The sequence below is a fragment of the Oryctolagus cuniculus genome, chromosome 12 (genome assembly GCF_964237555.1).
Source record: "Oryctolagus cuniculus chromosome 12, mOryCun1.1, whole genome shotgun sequence".
Classification (NCBI taxonomy): Eukaryota; Metazoa; Chordata; class Mammalia; order Lagomorpha; family Leporidae; genus Oryctolagus; species Oryctolagus cuniculus.
In genome coordinates, this window is record NC_091443.1 from 16,553,177 (window position 1) to 16,572,810 (window position 19,634).

Here is a 19,634-nt window from a genome sequence, read left to right on the forward strand (position 1 = left end):
TGTATGAGCATAGTGTGTAATGATCACATCAGAGTAGTCAACATTTCCTTCTCCTTAAATATTTCTTAAATTTTGTGATAAGCTTGTAATAATTGTATGTATTTATGGACTACACTGTGATATTTCAGCTTATGTACACAAAATATATTTATCAAATCAGCATTATACATCTCTATCATTACTTTGTGTTGGAGTCTGCTCTCTTCTACTTATTCCTAAAATATATAATAGGTTCTTGTGATCTATAGCCATCCTACTGTGTTGTAGCACACTAGAACTTATTCCTTTGCTCTAACTGTATTCCAGTACCCATTATCTAATCTTCTTCTGTCTCCTCTCTTCCCCATCCTTGCCGATCTCTCCTAATCAGTATTCCACATAGAAATAAATTGAACTGAATGTTCAAACCTCTCAACTGTAGTATGTACAATAAAACTGTCCTCATGAATTTCCCTCTGGTCCCCAAAGTCCTTTTGCTAAAACACAGAATTTCGGTAATTTTAGAATTGTGAAACATATTTTTATCAGCTTTTCTTTATAATTAAAGAATTCTTATTTTTCAATGTTTTTATTTGTGAAGACAGATAATATCCAGATAATTCAAAAGCTCATAGGAAATGAAATTACAAGATATAGGTTTGTTTTGGTGCACAGATTCTTTAAATTGACATAGTTTTTTAGAGCTTTTGAAGACTTTTTATATTGCCAAGTAATGAGACTGGATGAACAAAATCTATAAAAACTACAGATATAACTTTGTTGAAGTAGAAACTAGGATTCTGAATTTCTCCTTAGACATGATATGGTCACTGCATTTTTTTAAGTTCAGTTAGATTTTTATTACAAAAGCTTTTTCTGTAAAAATACACCTGACATCAGTGTAGACCTTCCCAGTTTACACAGCAGTTTTACATGAACTGTCACGACTTGCCCACCTACAGTCAGGAGAGCCTGGCATTATATTTTATTACATTTATTATTAAAGAAACATACCCAAAAAAGGCAACTGACACCACACCACCCACACACTGAGAGGGTCCAGAGCTGAGAGCTTGGACTGCCACATAACATGCCTTATGCCTGATGTGCTGCCCATGTGGTACTAGTAGTCCATTCTCTGACTGGACATGGCAGAACTGCCCTAAGCAGCTGGAGTCTGAGACTAGACAGTGGCTTTTGCTGTACATCAGAAGTGGGAAGAAGAATTCATCTATCACGTGTGACTAATCTCTGACCAGTAGTGTGCTGTAGCATTAAACTCCAGATTCCTATGATCCTGGAATCCATATCAACAACTTGCCATGCCCGATAGCTCTGCCAGTTCCTGATTTCCCAGGGAGCTCATCCAAAGAAGAATCGGTGCAAATTCTTTTTGCATGATGGTTACGCTTCATTTTCCTTTTCTTCATGTTCAATAGTCTTCATCCCTTTTTTTTTGTTTGTTTGTTTTCTCCTAAAATATCCATCATGTGTGTGTCTCTTTTCTAAATATGTCTTCAGTGTTGACCCATGTAAATGTAACAAGGTCAAGCCAACATTGAGTATCATCAAATAATCTGTCCATTCAGTGCAAAACATTCATTTACATGTCTAAAATATTTGAGCCACTCTGCTGAGTGACGGGCAAAGATGAACAAGATACAAATTTGCTCTCAAAGATCACACAGTCTTTTCAGGGAGAGAAACACATATGCAATTCGCACAATTGTGGAGAAACAAACCGTGAAGTACATAGGAAGGACAGAGACAGTACAACAGCTCACACCATCGGTTCTGTCTGGGGTGTTGTAAGGGAAGGCAGCTCAGATTGTGTTAGAACTGTGTTTTGAAGAACGATAAGAGTTTACACATTTAAGGATGCAGGAATTCTAAGAAAGGAAATGATTTGTTTGGAAAAGAAAAACATGAGATGTGGAATAGCACAGAATAGGTAGCGGGACTTGGAACCATATCCTCATTTAAAAAATATTTAAAAGACAAAATGTCAACAAGTAATAGAATTACAGATGTCCATCTATGAATGATGGGGATATTTTCTGATAAATGCTTTGATTGACAGTTTTATCATTGTGTGAGATCATAGAGTGTCATCTCGCAAACTAAGATACAATATCACTAGTATAATTTCATGGTACCACCATCATATGTGTGGTCCATTAATGACTGAAATGTCATTATCCTGCATGTGACCATACTGAATAAATCAAAGGGTGTGAACTTGATTCAGGTATTTTAATGTTGTTCTGAAGACTATAATAAGGAATTCTGTTGAAATGATGCTTACAGAATTGTGTGGGCATTAAGTATGCAACAGCAAGAAGGATTCACATCAAAGTGAGACAACCTGATTGGGGGAGAGGGCTGTGCATCATGTTGCTTTCTTTCTCTCTCTTTCTTTCCTTTTTCCTTTCTTTCTTCCTTCTCTTCTTTCTTTCTTTCTTTCTTTCTTTCTTTCTTTCTTTCTTTCTTTCTTTCTTTCTTTCTTTCTTTCTTCTCTTCTTTCTTTCTTTCTTTCTTTCTTTCTTTCTTTCTTTCTTTCTTTCTTTCTTTCTTTCTTTCTTTCTTTCTTTCTTTCCCTCGCTCCCTCCCTCCCTCCCTTTTCTTTCTTTCTTTCTTTCTTTCTTTCTTTCTTTCTTTCTTTCTTTCTTAGTTGTTGTTCCTTGGTGCATCCATCCTCTTCTAACCTGATGACTACCCCCTGCACAGGAATCACCACGGTCCTGACCATGACCACACTCAGTACCATAGCAAGGAATTCCCTCCCAAGAGTGTCCTATGTGACCGCCATGGACCTCTTTGTGACTGTGTGCTTCTTATTCGTCTTTGCTGCGTTGATGGAGTATGCCACCCTCAACTACTATTCAAGCTGTAGGAAACCAAGTGCCACAAAGAAGAAAACATCGGTGAGTGGCAATAATGATTTCTGGGTAGGCAGCGGGAGCATAGTTTGAGGTAAATGTGTGTTAAAATGCATTCCTTTGGATCTCATAAAACATGACATAAATAGCTAACACAACAAGACTTTTAAACACTGGACAGGGATGGAGCAGGCATTGTAGCACAGCAGGTCAAACTACTGCTTGTGAGACAAGCATCCCATCCTGGAGTACTGTTGTTTTGTTTTGTTTTGTTTTGTTTTACAGGCAGAGTGGACAGTGAGAGAGAGAGAGACAGAGAGAAAGGTCTTCCTTTTACTGTTGGTTCACCCTCCAAAGGCCACCGTGGCCGGCGCGCTGTGGCCGGCGCACCACGCTGATCCAAAGGCAGGAGCCAGGTGCTTCTCCTGGTCTCCCATGGGGTACAGGGCCCAAGCACTTGGGCCATCCTCCACTGCACTCCCTGGCCACAGCAGAGAGCTGGCCTGGAAGAGGGGCAACTGGGACAGTACCCGGCGCCCTGACCGGGACTAGAACCTGGTATGCCGGCGCCGCTAGGTGGAGGATTAGCCTATTGAGCCGCGGCACCGGCCTGGAGTACTGTTTTAAACTCCAGCTGTCCCACTTCCAATTCTACTCCCTGCTAATGTGCTTGAGAAGGCATCAGAAGATGATCCAAGGGGCTGGCACTGTGGTGTAGCTGGTAAAGTTTCTGTCTGTGGTGCTGGTATCTCATATATGTGCCTGTTTGAGTCTTGGTTGTTCCACTTCCAATACAGCTCCCTGCTAATGCACCTAGTAAAACCAAAGGCAAATGGTCCAAATGCTTGGGGCCCTAAACCCACTTAGGAGACCTGGAAGAAACTCCTGACTCCTGGTTTTGGATTGCCCTATTTCTGGATGTTATAGCCATTTGGGGAGTGAATCAGCAGGTGTAAGACCTCTCTTTCTGTCTCTCCCTTTCTGTGTCTGTAACTCTGCCTTTCAAATAAACAAATCTTAAAAAAAAAATGACCCAAGTGGTTGGGACCCTGCCAGCCACAAGGGATATCTTGATGGATTTCCAGCTTCCTGGCTTTGGCTTGGCCCAGCCTAGCCACTGGAGCCATTTGGGAGTGAAAACCAGTTCATGGAAGCTCTCTCTCTCTGTCTCATCCCTCCCCCCCAACTGCCTTTCAAATATATAACTATATCACAATCAAAAAATAGATAGGGATTCTAAAGATATGAATAGAATCTCTCTAGCATCACTAAGAGGGGCATGGATTGGTAGTCAGACGTTAAAGATTTCTCTGGAATATAGATTTCAATAGGAGTTTTCTAATTATTTTTCTTCTTTTCTCACAGTTATTACATCCAGATTCCTCAAGATGGATTCATGAGCGAATAAGCCTGCAAGCCCCTTCTGTATGTATAGCATTGCAAGTGCCAATATTTTGGAGAATTTTCGCTAAGATGTGTTTGAAAGATAGTTTTTGGTTACTTGTGCATGTATTGTAGACCAGTGCGTGATGTAGATATTCCCTTCAAAATGTGTTTGCTCTGGCAGGCCTTTAGCCTAGTGGTTCAGATGCCAATTAAGATGCCCATGTCCCGTATCAGAGTATGTAGGTTCGATGCCAATCTCCAGCTCCTGACTCCAGTTTCCTGCTGATGCAGACTTTGGTAGACAGTGGTAATGATTCAAGTGATCGGCTTCCTGCAATCCATGTGGGAGACTCAGAGTGACTTCATCCTGGCCCAGTTCCAGCCACATTGGCAATCTGGGGAGTGAAATCAGCAGATGGGAGCTCTCTCTTTCTCTTCCCCAACCTCAGTCTGTGTCTCAAGTAAATGAATAAACAATGTGTTAACTGTTACTTTAAAAAATTCAACCTAGAATATTTGCCACATAGAAAATTAATCATGTTCCTTATACCCAGATTAGTGTATTTCTGACTTCATCCTGAGCATTCAAATAATGTATATCCATACATCTTAGAAGAATTAAATTATTACTCATGCATTGTTTTATAACTTCATTTGGAACTTAAAAATTATATACACTTATGTTGCTATTTATTAATATTATTTTATAGGATCTTTGTAATGATTGTATTATATACTTATAACTCATTCATAGGCAATCTTGACTGTATACTAAGCCAAGTATACACTTCCACTTTTATGCATGTTGTTATCCCTATTATTTTGTGTACACCTATGACTATTTACTTAGATACGAATACCTAGAAGCAGAATGGTGTGGTAAAGGGGCTGCGCAGTCATTACCAAATGACATTCTAACAGCTCTGTTAGCAGTGCCAGGCACTTATTTCCCAGAACTCTCCCTGATGTCAGTTTGATAGCCAAAGAGAAATTTGCCACCTGCAATCTTTACTCATTTACTATTTCTTTGGTTATATATCATTTAATATTTTCATTTTTATTTGTAATCCTCCTTTTGTGAACTGCATCTTAATGTCTTTTAAATTTTATTAGTATTTTAAAATAATAGTTATTTATATTATACATTATGTATATTATGTTTTATAACACACCCATAATCTGTGTAGTCACATTTGGGACATATTAAAGATATTAAACTTTTAGTGTAGTTTTTATTCCATATTTCATTGCCAACCTTGTACGATCCTTCCTTGTAGTTCTTTTCCATGAATCATTTCAAGTATCGTGTTTTCCCATCTATATGCCCTTCCTTTTGTGGTTTCTGTATCTTGTATCCTACTTTGGAAGTTCCCACCTATTTCAGAATAGTATAACCCCCCTCACTGTCTCTTGAGCACTTTGCTTGACAATATGTTTTAAGTGCATCAACTCGCGTGCTCAAAAAACTCATTCTAGATATGAGGAAAATGAAATGTGAAGAAATTGGGCTCTATAGTCACCAAGTTTTGACAATATTACATTTAATTATTAATATATCTGAATTCTTAGTATATAATTCTTGGTAAGGATCAAGTTTTATTGGCAATAAATATATCCTTAAATTGCTGATATGAGCTACCACTTTCATCATACAATAACATACATATATAGTTCTGAATTTTTTCCTCTGTGCGTATGAATTCAGTTATTCACAGAATGTTTTGTGCCCACCCATGCACCACAGGTGGTTTACTAACTCTTAACCTGTACCTTCTCTTCGGTGTATTTCAATGTATTTTCATAGGGGACACAGTAGCTATCTACAGATGTGTATCATGGTCGTTCTAAAAGAAGGTTAATGAGCAAGCCACTTCTACAGCTGTGGAACACCACAGTAAAAATACAAATTGCACCTGGCAAGCCATCCAGGTAGAACAGCCTGACCTTGGGAAGGGGTGGCTGAAGATCAGACTAGAGTCAGAACTGACAGGCTGAGGGCCAAGGAGCACGTCATCACACATGCACAGCCGGGGCTGGAGCTGAGGGAGATGCGGGCATCTTGGTGTAGAAAGGATACCATCGGTAAAAGGAAAAAAATATTCTTTCACACAAAGAGAAAAGAAATTCTCACAAAAGTAGGAGAAATTTTTACAAAATGAGAGGAAGTTTAATGACCTCAAAGGACGCACAAAGAAACACAATTCGCAGGCTGAAAGGGTGCCAGGCAGGTGAGAAGACACCATCAGAGATCAGCAGCAGGAGGTCATATGACAGCAGAGAAACAGGAAGTTTATCCACTATTAGATGAGAATTGCCAACATTTCCACTCTCTCCTCATGCTAGTTCAGGGGCTACTGTGGCCAACAAGAAAAAGCATAAATGAATTTATCAGGAGCTAGAATCCATGAGGGATCATGTGTGTGACTGGGGACAGATTGCTCTAACTTCTCTGTGCCACAGTTTCTTATCCCGTCAAATGCAAAGCTAATGGACTTCACATGTGCCCAGCAAACATAGCTCAGGGGAGGTCTTGGGGCTGCATTCTATACCCAGGCAAAAGGAGGAGTTATTCAGGGATGCACACTGGCTGAAGTTGACTTTGGGAAATTATTAGTTAAAATATCTATTTTGATTATTGATGATATTTTCATCACAAAAAGCAGGGTTTATGTAAGTAAGTTCTTATGCAATGTAAGCTATAGCTGTTTAGAGTTCTTTTTTAATTGAGAGATAACATTGTATGCTTTCATTGTGTACAACATCTATATAAATTGTGGAATAATTAAATCTAGTAATATCTCACATAGTTATCATTTCTGTGGTGATAACACATAGCATTCACTCTACATTTTCCAAGCATATAATGTGTGACTATCATTATTAACTATAGTCACTTTGCCGTACAATAAATTTTCTTTCAATCTTGTAAAATGGAATTAGTTTCATTTCCAGTGAGCTATCAAAACACAGAAATAGAACCCTCATAAATATTTTAATGAGTCTGCATTTCAGTTACCTTGGGTTTTTAGTTCTGCAAATGAGGAATTGAAGAGGGATTTTCTCTTGTTTCCCAAAGTCTTGCTGCTTGTTTGCCTGCGGCCTCCAGAAATCACCTTTTAGATCTCTGGTGAGCTCTCCCTGCCCCTGTAGAGCTCTCTGGGGCCACTCTGAGTCAGTCTTTCCCCAGAAAAAAAAAAAAAAAAAAAAAAAAAAGCCCTGAAACCCATAGTCAGTTCCACACAGTAAGAGGAAACGCAGTTTACAGAGTTGAGGAAATGAATGGATGGAAATCTGGCTAAGCATTGTCAAAGCACACATGTCAGAAATCCTTTGTTGCACTTGTATGTCATTAAAGGCAAATTTTTTACAAATTGAGCCTGTTGGAAAGATACACATTTCTGAAATGCATGGGAGTAGAAGGAGGAATCTGCTTTATTTCAGCAAATACTTGTGGTAGTTAAGAGATTTACTACCTGCAAATTTAAGAACCATTAACCTAAAAGATACCTTTCCATATTAGATAGCATTGCAGGGATAGCAAGATTTTCACTTCTGTCTATCCAGAAGAATTGTGGAGGAAGGTAGACGGGTGCTTAATGAACACTTGGTGCAGGGCACTGTGCTGTAAGTCTGTCCTCACACAGAGGCAGATGCTTCCATTTACAAGGGCTTTGAGTACTCCACACTTCAACCCTCTCTCCCTGGTTTAGGACTCCACTACCCCAATCAAAGAAGATCTAAAAATAGAAGGCAAAAAGGTACCATGTTTCCTTATAATAGTATCTTTTGGTAAAAAAATGAGATTCTCATGATACTTTCTAATGAGTCCTAAATCACTTCTTTCCCAGCATTGGGACAATCTGGCAAAGGAACTAGCCAGCCATTTAGAACTGACTTCTGTGTCCACCTCTCCCTGGGCATCACATCCCAGGGCTTCCACTGGCATGCCTGTCTTAGTTCAGTATCACAAGATAGCACTAAAAGCAGACAAGAAAATGTTTTTTTTTTTTTTAGTTCCTTTCGTCTATTCAGTCAAACTTAGGACTGTATCCCCTAGCAGAATTCAATGTAATACATAATTCACAGCTGGCGCCATGGCTCACTAGGCTAATCCTCCGCCTTGCGGCACCGGCACAACGGGTTCTAGTCCCGGTTGGGGCTCCGGATTCTGTCCCGGTTGCCCCTCTTCCAGGCCAGCTCTCTGCTGTGGCCCCGGAATGCAGTGGAGGATGGCCAAGTGCTTGGGCCCTGCACCCCATGGGAGACCAGGAGAAGCACCTGGCTCCTACCTTCGGATCAGCGCGGTACACCGGCCACAGCGGCCATTGGAGGGTGAACCAACGGCAAAAGGAAGACCTTTCTCTCTCTCTCTCTCACTGTCTACTCTGCCTGTCAAAATAAACAAATAAATAAATACATAATTCACAGCTATTTAGATTATCGCAGCAACTGTCTGTGGAATGGACAGCTCATTTGAAGCTACTTATCAAAGTACGGGATGGTTCCTCTCATTCATTCTCCTTTATCTGCTCCACATTGAGTTTTCCATATCGGGAGGTAAACTGCAGAAGTAGAAATAAAACCATGTCCAGGGAGAGGTGGACATAGAAGCCAGTTCTAAATGGCTGGCTAGTTCCTTTGCCAGATTGTCCCAATGCTGGGATAGAAGCGATTAGAAAGTATCATGAGAATCTCATTTTTTTACCAAAAGATACTATTATAAGGAAACATGGTACCTCTTTGCCTTCTATTTTTAGATCTTCTTTGATTGGGGTAGTGGAGTCCTAAACCAGGGAGAAAGGGTTGAAGTGTGGAGTACTCAAAAACCCATTTTTGGTTCTCTTTCTTGAGGGAGCAGTGTCCAACTCTCACTTTTAATGCAAATTACATGGACAAAGAGATTCTCCCATCATTCTTCTAACTTTGCTTTTTACTATTAATATTTTAGAAGGTTCACATACTTCAATATAGAATCAACCTAGATGTCCATCAACTGATGACCAAATAAAGAAAATGTGGTATATATATGTCGCTCCCCCTCTTCGTGGAGGAACGACACAAGACCCTGCGCTGTTCTTTTGTTCGCTCGGCCCTCCCCGGGTTTGCTGCTGGTTCTTCCCGGGTTGGCTACCATCCCTTCCACCTCCGTGGAAGGGTGGTTCCCCCTGCCACCTTCCCCACTTACGCGGGGGAGCGGCACACCGCCGGCCGGCTCTCTCGGGGGCTGCACAGGTGTTCCTTCAGATAGATGTTCCCCTTAGATGTTCCTGGTGCATGTTGTCTCTCTTCTCCTTTATAGTCCTCTTCCACCAATCCCAACTCTGCTACCCACACGCCGAGTACGCTGCTCTCCTCCAATCAGGAGCAGCTCCTGCAGCTTGTCAAGTTGGTGAAAGGCAGCTGGGTAGAAGCTGTTTGCTCCTCTCCCAGCGCCATATTGTGGGAGAGCAGATGCATAGAATAAGTCTTAATTCCAGTAACTTAGTCTAGTCCGAGTTGCTCCCAGTTGCTCCCCACATATATACACTATGGAATACTACTGAACTGTAAAAAAGAATGGAATCCTCTCTTTTACAACAAATGGATGCACCTAGAAACCATTATTCTTAGTGAAATAAGCCACTTCAAAAAAAGACAAATATCATGTTTTCTCTGCTGTGTAGCAGTTAATATAGAATACAATATAATGTATAGGAATAAAATGGACATCTTGTGATATGATTGTTCTTTTTAGCTCTTGTTGATACTCCTGTGGAACTATAGTATTCCTACTTTTTACTTGTTGAATATTATGGTTTTTGGTGAATTAATCCTCTGATTATAGAGTGGATTGAAATTATGTCTTTGCAAAAATTAAAGAAAAAAAGGAAGGTGGGAGGGATGTCGAGAGAGGTAGCAGGGGACGGAGGGAAGTATAGTTATCTTCTTAGAAATGTACCTATGAAATTAATGAAGTCTGCTCTCTTCATATTAATGAAAAGTAAAAAAAATTGAGAAATAAATATATAATATGTGCATATTTATTGCAAATCAACAGAAAGAGGACAGAATAGGGACTTGAAATGGTTAATACATATTTGAAAATATGTTCAACCACCTTTACTAATAGTGTGGAAAATACAAGTTTGGAAATTGCAATACAATTTTTCCTTACATTAGACCTGCATTGATTTGAAAAGATTGATTTGGCAGTGTGGGGGATGGGCACATCCTTCCATCCCTTTTATCTAGTAGTCAGATGTAATTTGTACCTAATGCTTGATACACTTCAGTCTGTCTGTACTGCATTTCATGATGGTTGCCATGTTTTTCTCGTTGCCTACAGAACTACTCTCTCCTCGACATGAGGCCACCACCACCTACGATGATCACTTTAAACAATTCCGTGTACTGGCAAGAATTTGAGGATACCTGTGTCTATGAGTGTCTGGACGGCAAAGACTGTCAGAGCTTCTTCTGCTGCTATGAAGAATGTAAATCAGGCTCTTGGAGAAAAGGACGTATCCACATAGACATCTTGGAGCTGGACTCATACTCCCGGGTCTTTTTCCCCACATCGTTCCTGCTCTTTAACCTGGTCTATTGGGTTGGATACCTGTATCTTTAAATGTTGCCCTTAGTGATCAGTGAAGAGCACTTGGTTCACATTCTTTTCCTTCCATCATTCTCTGTCCACTAGTGACCAACCGAGAGTACCAAGGAAGGACACTGTTCAGTTTATCTTAAGTCATAAATTACCTTTCCATATCACAGGAAGTGTCTGGCAAATATTTCTATTATAAATTTCACACACACAAACACACCCATGTTCATTGAATTTTAAAGCGATATTCTTGTTCACCCCTTACTGAATCTGTGGCTTGAAGATGTTTATGAATGATTTTGCATATTGGAAGCAGCTATGGATTAACTGCCCGTGAGAAGAAATCTGTAAAACATGCAAGCAGTTATCTGAGACGCGCTCTCAGGCCTTACTCCTTCTGTATTGTCCCTCTGCAGTCCTTACCATCAGCACCCATGTGTATTGAGACATTTCTGGTGCAGACACTCTGAGCTGCCCTCGGTCCTGTGCTTGTGGACTCTCTGAGTTCAGGTGTGAGCTGCAGTGAGATCTGACCCAGTTTCCTCTTTCTGTGGCCTGTTTTTCTTTGGCACCATTTCACTGTTAGCACCCTTTTACCTTCCAGCCTCACCCTAGACCTTGAATGAGTGTACATGTACATTTTCCCATTTGAGGAAAAATATAATTTGGTTTTAAGTTTTATGTCATTGACATCAAAGAATTGGTTATCTCTGAGCATTAGGTTAGAGCTTTAACCCAAACTGCCAAGAGTCAATAGTATTTAAAGTGTGGGTTCTTGGACTAGTTCAATGTTTTACCTTAAGAGCTGTGTTTTACTAGACCAAGTTCAATCCCAGAGTATGTGTCCAGCTTGTGTTACATGGGTTAAATAAATGTCTTCAGCTTGCAAAGAAAGGCATACAGCATGCAGAAGCCTTTGTCTTGAAAATCTGTTCCAGAGTGTGAAAGAGATGTAGGTAGAATCTTAAACATTTTATTACTTTTCAAATCAAACCAAATTTACATGCAAAAAAAATCAGTAATGGCTGTCATCAATTATATATTTTGATGAACAAAAAATATTTTATACCTTGAAATATGGATACATAGCAAAATTCCAAAGAAAAAAATCCCCCTTGAATCAATACTCTTTTGATATTTTTATAACACAAAACCTGTTTGCTTCTTGATGCTAGTTCTTTGTTATAACTGGATGCCAGTGTGTGCTTCATAAGCCTCTTTTGAAGCTTTCCAACATCAGTGGGGGAAGGGGTCCCACTAGTTATTTAATAATGCTTGAGCATTATTAAAATTTTGGTATCAAAATGTCTGTGCTTCTCATCCTTCTCACCCAGAAGACAAATTTAATTATTTTTGGAAACCATGAATTTTTAAATTATCTATTGTGAATACTATTATTACTCAAAAAAAAAAACTAAAACATTATACAGAGAAATTATATAAAAGTGGTGACTTCACAAATTCACTGGTTGTAAATGAGATAAAGGAGGGGTTGGGAGCAGAAAAGGATAGAAAAATTCCTATTAGATACATCCATTTATTCTTCTCAACTTTGTTGCGTATCAAGTGAATGCAAAAATACAGATTCATTATCACCTGATTTTTGAAGTTCAAGTCTGTATAGTGTGAAACAGTCATACTCATTTTTCTTGTCAGTTCTACCTTTTGATTTGATAGTTGCTTCATAAGCCTCAAGCCAATTAGCTTCTACTAAGCAAATTTGGCTTTTAAAATTTAAAAAACAATAAGTTGAAAACATTGGCTGAAATGAACTTTCTCCTTTTGTGGAGAATTTCAACCTCGCCTGCCCGTCACAGTTCCTGAGCACAGGAATCCCCCCTTTACACCACCACACTGCCACAGAGGGCAGTCTTCCTCCAACACAACTTCCCACTTGAAGGATGCCAACAAAATGAAAAATTTCAACCTTTTACATTTTGAAAAAAGTTCTGCAGAGAACTGAATTTTCTAGTAAAATTCTTCTTGGGAGGAAAATAACCTAAAAACTTTTTTAGAACACAGATGTGGTCCAATTTTACCTTAAAAACAGTTTTAATGAGGCTTCTTATTTCAAAATCACTCAATATTTGGATGTTTTTGCCAACTCTTGTGAAATTTTGCACACAGCAGATATATCCCAATTGCCTCTCTATTCTGAATCTAGCCATTGTCTTCTGAACCTCAGCAGTCCTTGTGATCAAAACACAGCAGTTCATGGTTCCTGTTCCATAAAGGAGAACCTTCATCTCAAGAGAGTCGAGCAGATGTTCACTAACAGAGCACAAAATAGATTCTTGAGTGAAACGAGCTAAAGCATCATCCCCCAAATCACTGCAATGCAATGCCTGTTTCTCTTCAGGCTTGCATAATTCACTGTTTCTGTGTCAGTCTCAACTCCTGAGATGAACTTTCTCAGTCCACAGTATGGGAGACTTCAGTGCACCCCACTCAGAGGCTTTCAGCACATGGGTGTGTTTACTTTTTGGAGGAAGGAGGCAGAGGCATGCAGGGAGAGTGTGAGGGAGGCACATCCCTCTTCAATTGCACAACTCTCCTTTGCTGGGAGTCTGCTTCTGAGGGTTATGTGGGGGCACTCGGCTCAAGGCTGTTCACACAGCTCTGCCCATGCTTTGCATGTAGACTTGGGAAGCATTTTTGATCCAAATGATTTGCATTCCAAAGGTGCTATTGTGTTCCTCAATTTCAGAAATACTCTACAGCGAGGAGATGACAGTTCTGTATTTTGACAAGGATTCAAATTTCTGACCACTGTGGATCTTACTTAAAACTGTGACTGCCTCTCTTTTAAGCTGCACCACGGGGAAAGGGGGAAGGAAGGAAAGACATTTAGGATGAATGGAATTAGAGCAAAATGTCTCTTTAGAGCCTATATAAATTTTGACTTGCAAAGTCCCAGCACCACTGACCAGAACAGAGGCCCCAAATACTGAACAGAGAAGGACAATGTTGAAATAACTTACTCTGGACCCAGCCAGCACTTCTCTCAATCTATCCAAAATATGCCTTAAAACAAAACAAAAAGCTCACATAACACATATCTTGTAAAGTTTTCCACCTCCTGAAATCAGCTGTATTTTAAGCCAGGTTTTATTCTCTTTTGTGTGTGAATGGAAATAGAATTTCATTTCTTTATATGCCAAAGTTTTATCCTTCATTTTACACCAAATCAATTAAATATAATGCTTTTTTTTTGATTCCTCGATGGAGAAAATGCTTGTTCTTAATAGTTAACTATTTTCATGCCACATATGGGGAATTGGGGCCAATCTTAACAGTTAGTTTCATAGCCCTTCTGATGGGGATGTCAAGTGTCCATAGAGAACCTTACACCAAACCTTTTCCCCTAGTGATGGCTTGCTGCAGTAAAAGTAAGAGTTTAGACAAAATTTCACATTCTGGGAAGCAATGGGGAAAGGGACCAGCCTTCCCCCCACCCCATTCCATTTTGCATTGACCAGAGCTTGCCACAACTAAAAATCAATGGGCCACATTCTAAAGGGCTAGAACACAAAACAAACAAAACCTCTTCTTCCTTCATAATTTTTTTCTCAGCTGCCAAACTGGAAACTTATGTCATTTCTCTGAGACTTGGAATATTACAACTGGTCTCCAACTATTAGTCTTTATCACCATATTTAATTCAGTGCTCTCAAGGCTCAAAGCATTTTGAATTCAGTCGAAGATCTTGCAACTGTTTTTGAGAGATTTTTCTGAGAGTTTATAAATTGTATATATGTGAGATTTCAGTTTCAGTTTCTATAAAAATTAGTGAATGACAGGATAAACAAACAAGCTCATGTAAATAAAATACACCAAAATGTCAAATCCATTTGTACTGATCAGTGTCCATTTCAGAACACTATCATTTAAAGAAGTTTTATTCAGAAATGTATCTGGAAATAAGGGGGGAAGAACCAGATTGTAAATATGTTATAAATGTTAAGTGCACAGTTTTCTGTTAATTCCCCACCTTGCAATGGCCCTACATTTTAGGAAGTATGTACTCTGTACGTATTTCTTTTCTCAGATTGGCCTGAAGGGAACATTAAGGCTCACTCAGTTTAGCAGTATCTCCACATTAGTGTTCTCCATACAGTCACATACAAAGAACCAAAATAATAATAATAATAACAACAACAATAACAGCACTTCAGGATAAATGACAGGTACTATCTTAGATCCCTTGTTGACACACTTTTTTTATTATAAAAGCAGACTTCTATAATTATGAGAGGAAAACATGTATTGAGATTATAGGATAAAAACTCATTTACTCATATTTCTGGGAGAATAGAAATGAGGTTTGCTTTTTTCTTAATGCCTGAGAGTTTGGGAGACTACAAATTAGAGCATTGCCACTCCTCATTTTGAAATTTCTCTTGATTGCAAATTAGCAATTCTAGAAAACGAGCCTGATCCAGTTTTATCAAGGTTAAGAAGGATATTTCTTTTATTTATTTATTTATTTATTTATTTTCAAACTGTTCTCTAATTGGATGCTGCTTTGGTTTTTAATATTGTCGATTAAATCCCTTACACCTCTTATTATTCTGCTTACATAAAAGCCCAATATTAGAAACGTTTAAGTAAATTTATCCTAAAATATTAGTTTAACAATCAATTACTAACAATTTTGTCATGGTCTGAGTTAACCAAGTGGGTTTTTCAGATTATGTTAAACATGAACCTGAGTTAAACTACAATTAGGCAGAAAAAACACACATTCATATATATACAACACACCCAGAATAAGCACTGTTTAAATGTGCAGTTCAAGTAATTGAGATAAATGCAAATTGCCTTGCTTGAATTACTCAGATAAGCAGCAACTTTCACCATTTTTTCAAATTTGTAAATACAACACAAGGTTTTCCAACGCAGTGAGCAGGCCAGGCAATGTGAGGGAGACAGTGCTTCCTGTAGGAAAGGGAGGCCCTCTGTGTCTCTGCAGAACACAGTTTAAACTGAGCAGGTTGGAAAAAACATTACCAATAATGAAATCCTCCAGATTGAGCACGTAACTGCTATATTTTGCACTCTAGATATAAAGAGTTTCACCTTTGTTTTTCCAACAAAGTACAGTCTGCACTCCATATTGGCGGGTTCTGCATCTGTTGAATCAGCCTAATGCAGAACAAAAATCATCTATAACAATTACATCTGTACTGAATATATACAGATTTATTGTCTTGTCATTATTCCCTAGTAATACAAGAATACTTCAAAAAGTTTGAGGATGTTGCAATTAAAAGAAAATATGCATTTTCCATGAACTTTTTAAATACCCCTTCATATAGCATAAACAACTACTTTCATAGCATTTGCATTGTATTAGGTAGTATAAGTAATCCAGAGATGACTAAAAGTATAGGACAGTATGTGTGTAGGTTATATGCAAATAAACCATTTTATAAAAGGGACTTAAGACTTAAGGTGGTTCCTGGAACCAATCATCTGTGATACCAAGGAATGACTGTAATGTTTACATTTCCGGTGACAGCCTTAGACACAGCTTCCTCCTGCTTGCTTCATGTACTGAAGTCCCATCCTAGTGTAGGACATTTATGAACTTATCACATCCACTTTGTACTTTCTTAAATATGTATTTCTTAGATCAATAGGCTGCAACAAGTCACTTCAGACCCCAGGTTATGTCTTTACAGGGACAGCATTGCCACGAACCCATTTTTCATGAAAACGTTAAAGTTCCTGTTTTCTATCAGTTTTCCTATACATGGCTGTTTGTAAAGTGAATTCCCAACTCACCTGTGGGAAAATAACCTTTGGGGCCTAAGCTGTCACTTTAGGAACATTTTGATAATGATGATGAGTGGCAGTAAGAGTGAATGAAGGGAGGGCCCACCAGCACCTCCTTTCTGCCTAGCACAGGCTGAGTTTTTAAGCAAGAAGTTTGATGCCTCAAACAGGGCAAGTGGAGTTGTCCCTAGCAAGGTTTTGACTACAAAGGCTAATGAGGGTATTCTGGGATGGTTGGCTGGGCCATCCTAACTTTCTTGATTAATTAACTTATGCATAATAGAAGACCTGCCTGAGCCTTTGCAGAGTACTTTCTTGGAAAACAAAGCTCGTTTGATTTTTTTTTTTTTTTTTGACAGGCAGAGTGGACAGTGAGAAAGAGAGACAGAAAGAAAGGTGTTCCTTTGCCATTGGTTCACCCTCCAATGGCTACCGCGGCCGGCGTGCTGCGGCCGGTGCACCGCGCTGATCTGATGGCAGGAGCCAGGTGCTTCTCCTGGTCTCCCATGGGGTGCAGGGCCTAAGCACTTGGGCCATCCTCCACTGCACTCCTGGGCCACAGCAGAGAGCTGGCCTGGAAGAGGGGCAACAGGGACAGAATCCGGTGCCCGACCGGGACTAGAACCCCGTGTGCCGGCGCCACAGGCAGAGGATTAGCCTAGTGAGCCGTGGTGCCGGCCGCTTGTTTGTTAATATAAGGAGATCTACTTGCAAGGACAGTGTTTGAATTTGGATTTTTAAAGATTTATTGGATAAAATTTAAGTAGAAATCTTACCCCACCATCAGATTCTGGTCTTCAGGAAAATGAGAGCTTATTCAGTTTCTGTTACAACCGATTTTGTATCCAGTACTGTTCATGTTTACAACAGGGAGAAATTTTTTGGTCAGTTTTGTCAATGAGTGAAGCCCCTTCCCCAGTACGGAAAGCAGCGCTTTGGTCACTTTGATACTTTGATGGCCAGATCATAGCACCCCGTCTTGGTAATTTCAGTTAAAACATCAGGTAATCAACCACATTCATTGGGTCTAGCACTTGCAGGCTGGTGATACAGAGATTAAAAAAAAAAAAGAAAAGAAAAGAAAAAGAAAAATTTGCTCTCTTAAGTAACTTTCAGTGAAATTAAAACTAAGTAAAGTGGTAGAATGTAGATATACCTTGCTGGATAAATTTTCAAATTTTTAGTCAGATATGATGATAGATGAAATATAGTATGCTGTACCAAAGTCATCATTGCAATCCTTTTCCGTGTTCCATATTAATCCTTAGCAATTAATTTGAGATGAAAGTTTAATATCTTTTCCAAACTATAACAAAATTAGAAGTTAGATTAAGGGGAAAATGGAAGTAATAAACATACAGATCATAGTCCAAAATTTGCGTGCCGCAAACATTTTCAGAACTCCTTTTTCTAGCAGTCTGTCTACCCTGCCTTAATCAGAATTTTTAATTATTTAGGAGAATATTCCACCCAATTCCCGTTTGTTGGCTGCTTTTGTTTTTATCATTTCACCTCATTTATCTTTCTTATTCCTTTTCTTAAGGATAACTTGAGTTTGATGTACTATCTCTTTTCCTCCAAATGAATGCATCTTTGGAAACTGAGAATTTTGTTTTTGGGTTTTAGGCTTTGGTTCTCCCTAATTTATCTTCATATTTTTACTTTGAATAGAAATAGACATAGGTAAAATGTATTAGTGAGATTTACAGTGTTTACTAATATATAATCTCTGTTTAGAAAAACTATTTTATTAAAACATTCTAAAAGACACTCAATCGTTCTTGATCTTCACAATGGCTAATGTGCTAGTGAATAATGTTTACATGCTGATGTATTTGTACGACTATGGTCATGCAGTGCTTAACAGTGGGGATATGTTCTGAGAAATGTGTCATTGGTGAGTTGTCATTGTAGGAACATCAGAGAATGTTTTTACACCAGCGAAGATGGCTATGATATCATTTGATGGTCTAAGCTCACAGGACCACTCTCAGACATGTGGTCTGTCATTGACCAAAACGTTGTTATGTGGTGCACTACTGTACATGTTTTCCTTTCTGAGCAGCTCCTGGACTGAGCAAAGGGTTTATTGTCCATGAGTGCATTTTCTACAAAAGATTCTGGAGGGTAACAATTGTCAGGGATTGGGGCTGTATATTGTTTGGAGCAAGGGGTCATCTTGTGTTTACATTGCAGTGATGTGTGTATTTGTGTCTGTATGTACAGTGGTAAAACTGGAACAACTTATTAACGTGTGTATTACTCTACCCATTACCCCAAATTTAGTTGAAACAAGTAGAAAGGAGCACAGTTTCCTACTGGTAGCATATTAGTTTACTAAGCCTTTGGTTAAGGTAAAAAGGAAAGAAGGAGAGGGAGAGAGGAGATGAAGGAGAGAGGGAGAGAGAGAGAGAGAAAAGATACAATCTTTATGTTTCCTGAAAATGTGGGCTCATATTCTTTCTTTTAAAAAAAAATCAAGCCTAAATATCTGATCAGAAGTCAGCCAGGAGTCCAAAGAAGCCTGCCTCCTTTGAGAGCACTTGAGCAGTACTACTTTTAGTTGGGTGCACACCTGAGTGGTTCCTTGACCATTCGTGCATCATGGTCAAGTAGTTCTCAAGATTTAGATGACAAATAGGTGTCACCGCACTTGTTTAGGAAGCCACACTCACAGATCACATAGGAAATCGTCATGTCTGGCTTGAACCATGCCATCTGTGGCAATCAGCCATGGAGCACCGATGGTCCTCTCTTTGAGAAGCTTGTCAGGGGTCCTGGGAGATGCTCCAGGCAGAAGGGGATGGCAGAGAGGCGCAGGCCGGCTCTCTGTTTCCATGGAATCCTTCCTGCCTATGGCCCAAGTGAGGGGAGGTGGAGCGATTCCAGAACCCGAGAGCCTCTCTCAAGCAGTTCTGAGCACCGGGTGTAGATGCACTTGACCGTAAGCAGGGCCCGCCCTACACAAATGTGTGCACTCACCCCTCACCAGGCAAGCAAGCGGAGGCCAACCAGGGTCCCTGCCCTCA

At 39.4% G+C, this 19,634-nt stretch overlaps 1 protein-coding gene across 1 annotated transcript in view; it reads left to right on the forward strand.

Moving 5' to 3' along the window:
* The window catches only part of GABRG3 (gamma-aminobutyric acid type A receptor subunit gamma3), a 666,707-nt gene extending 647,657 nt beyond the window's left edge, over positions 1-19,050 (forward strand). Inside the window, exons 8-10 of the mRNA XM_051822228.2 lie at positions 2,707-2,903; positions 4,224-4,283; positions 10,570-19,050. Coding sequence (XP_051678188.1) covers positions 2,707-2,903; positions 4,224-4,283; positions 10,570-10,851 — 539 coding nt within the window. The 3' untranslated portion in view covers positions 10,852-19,050. The remainder of the gene's footprint in view (positions 1-2,706; positions 2,904-4,223; positions 4,284-10,569) is intronic.
* Positions 19,051-19,634: the final 584 nt, after the last annotated feature.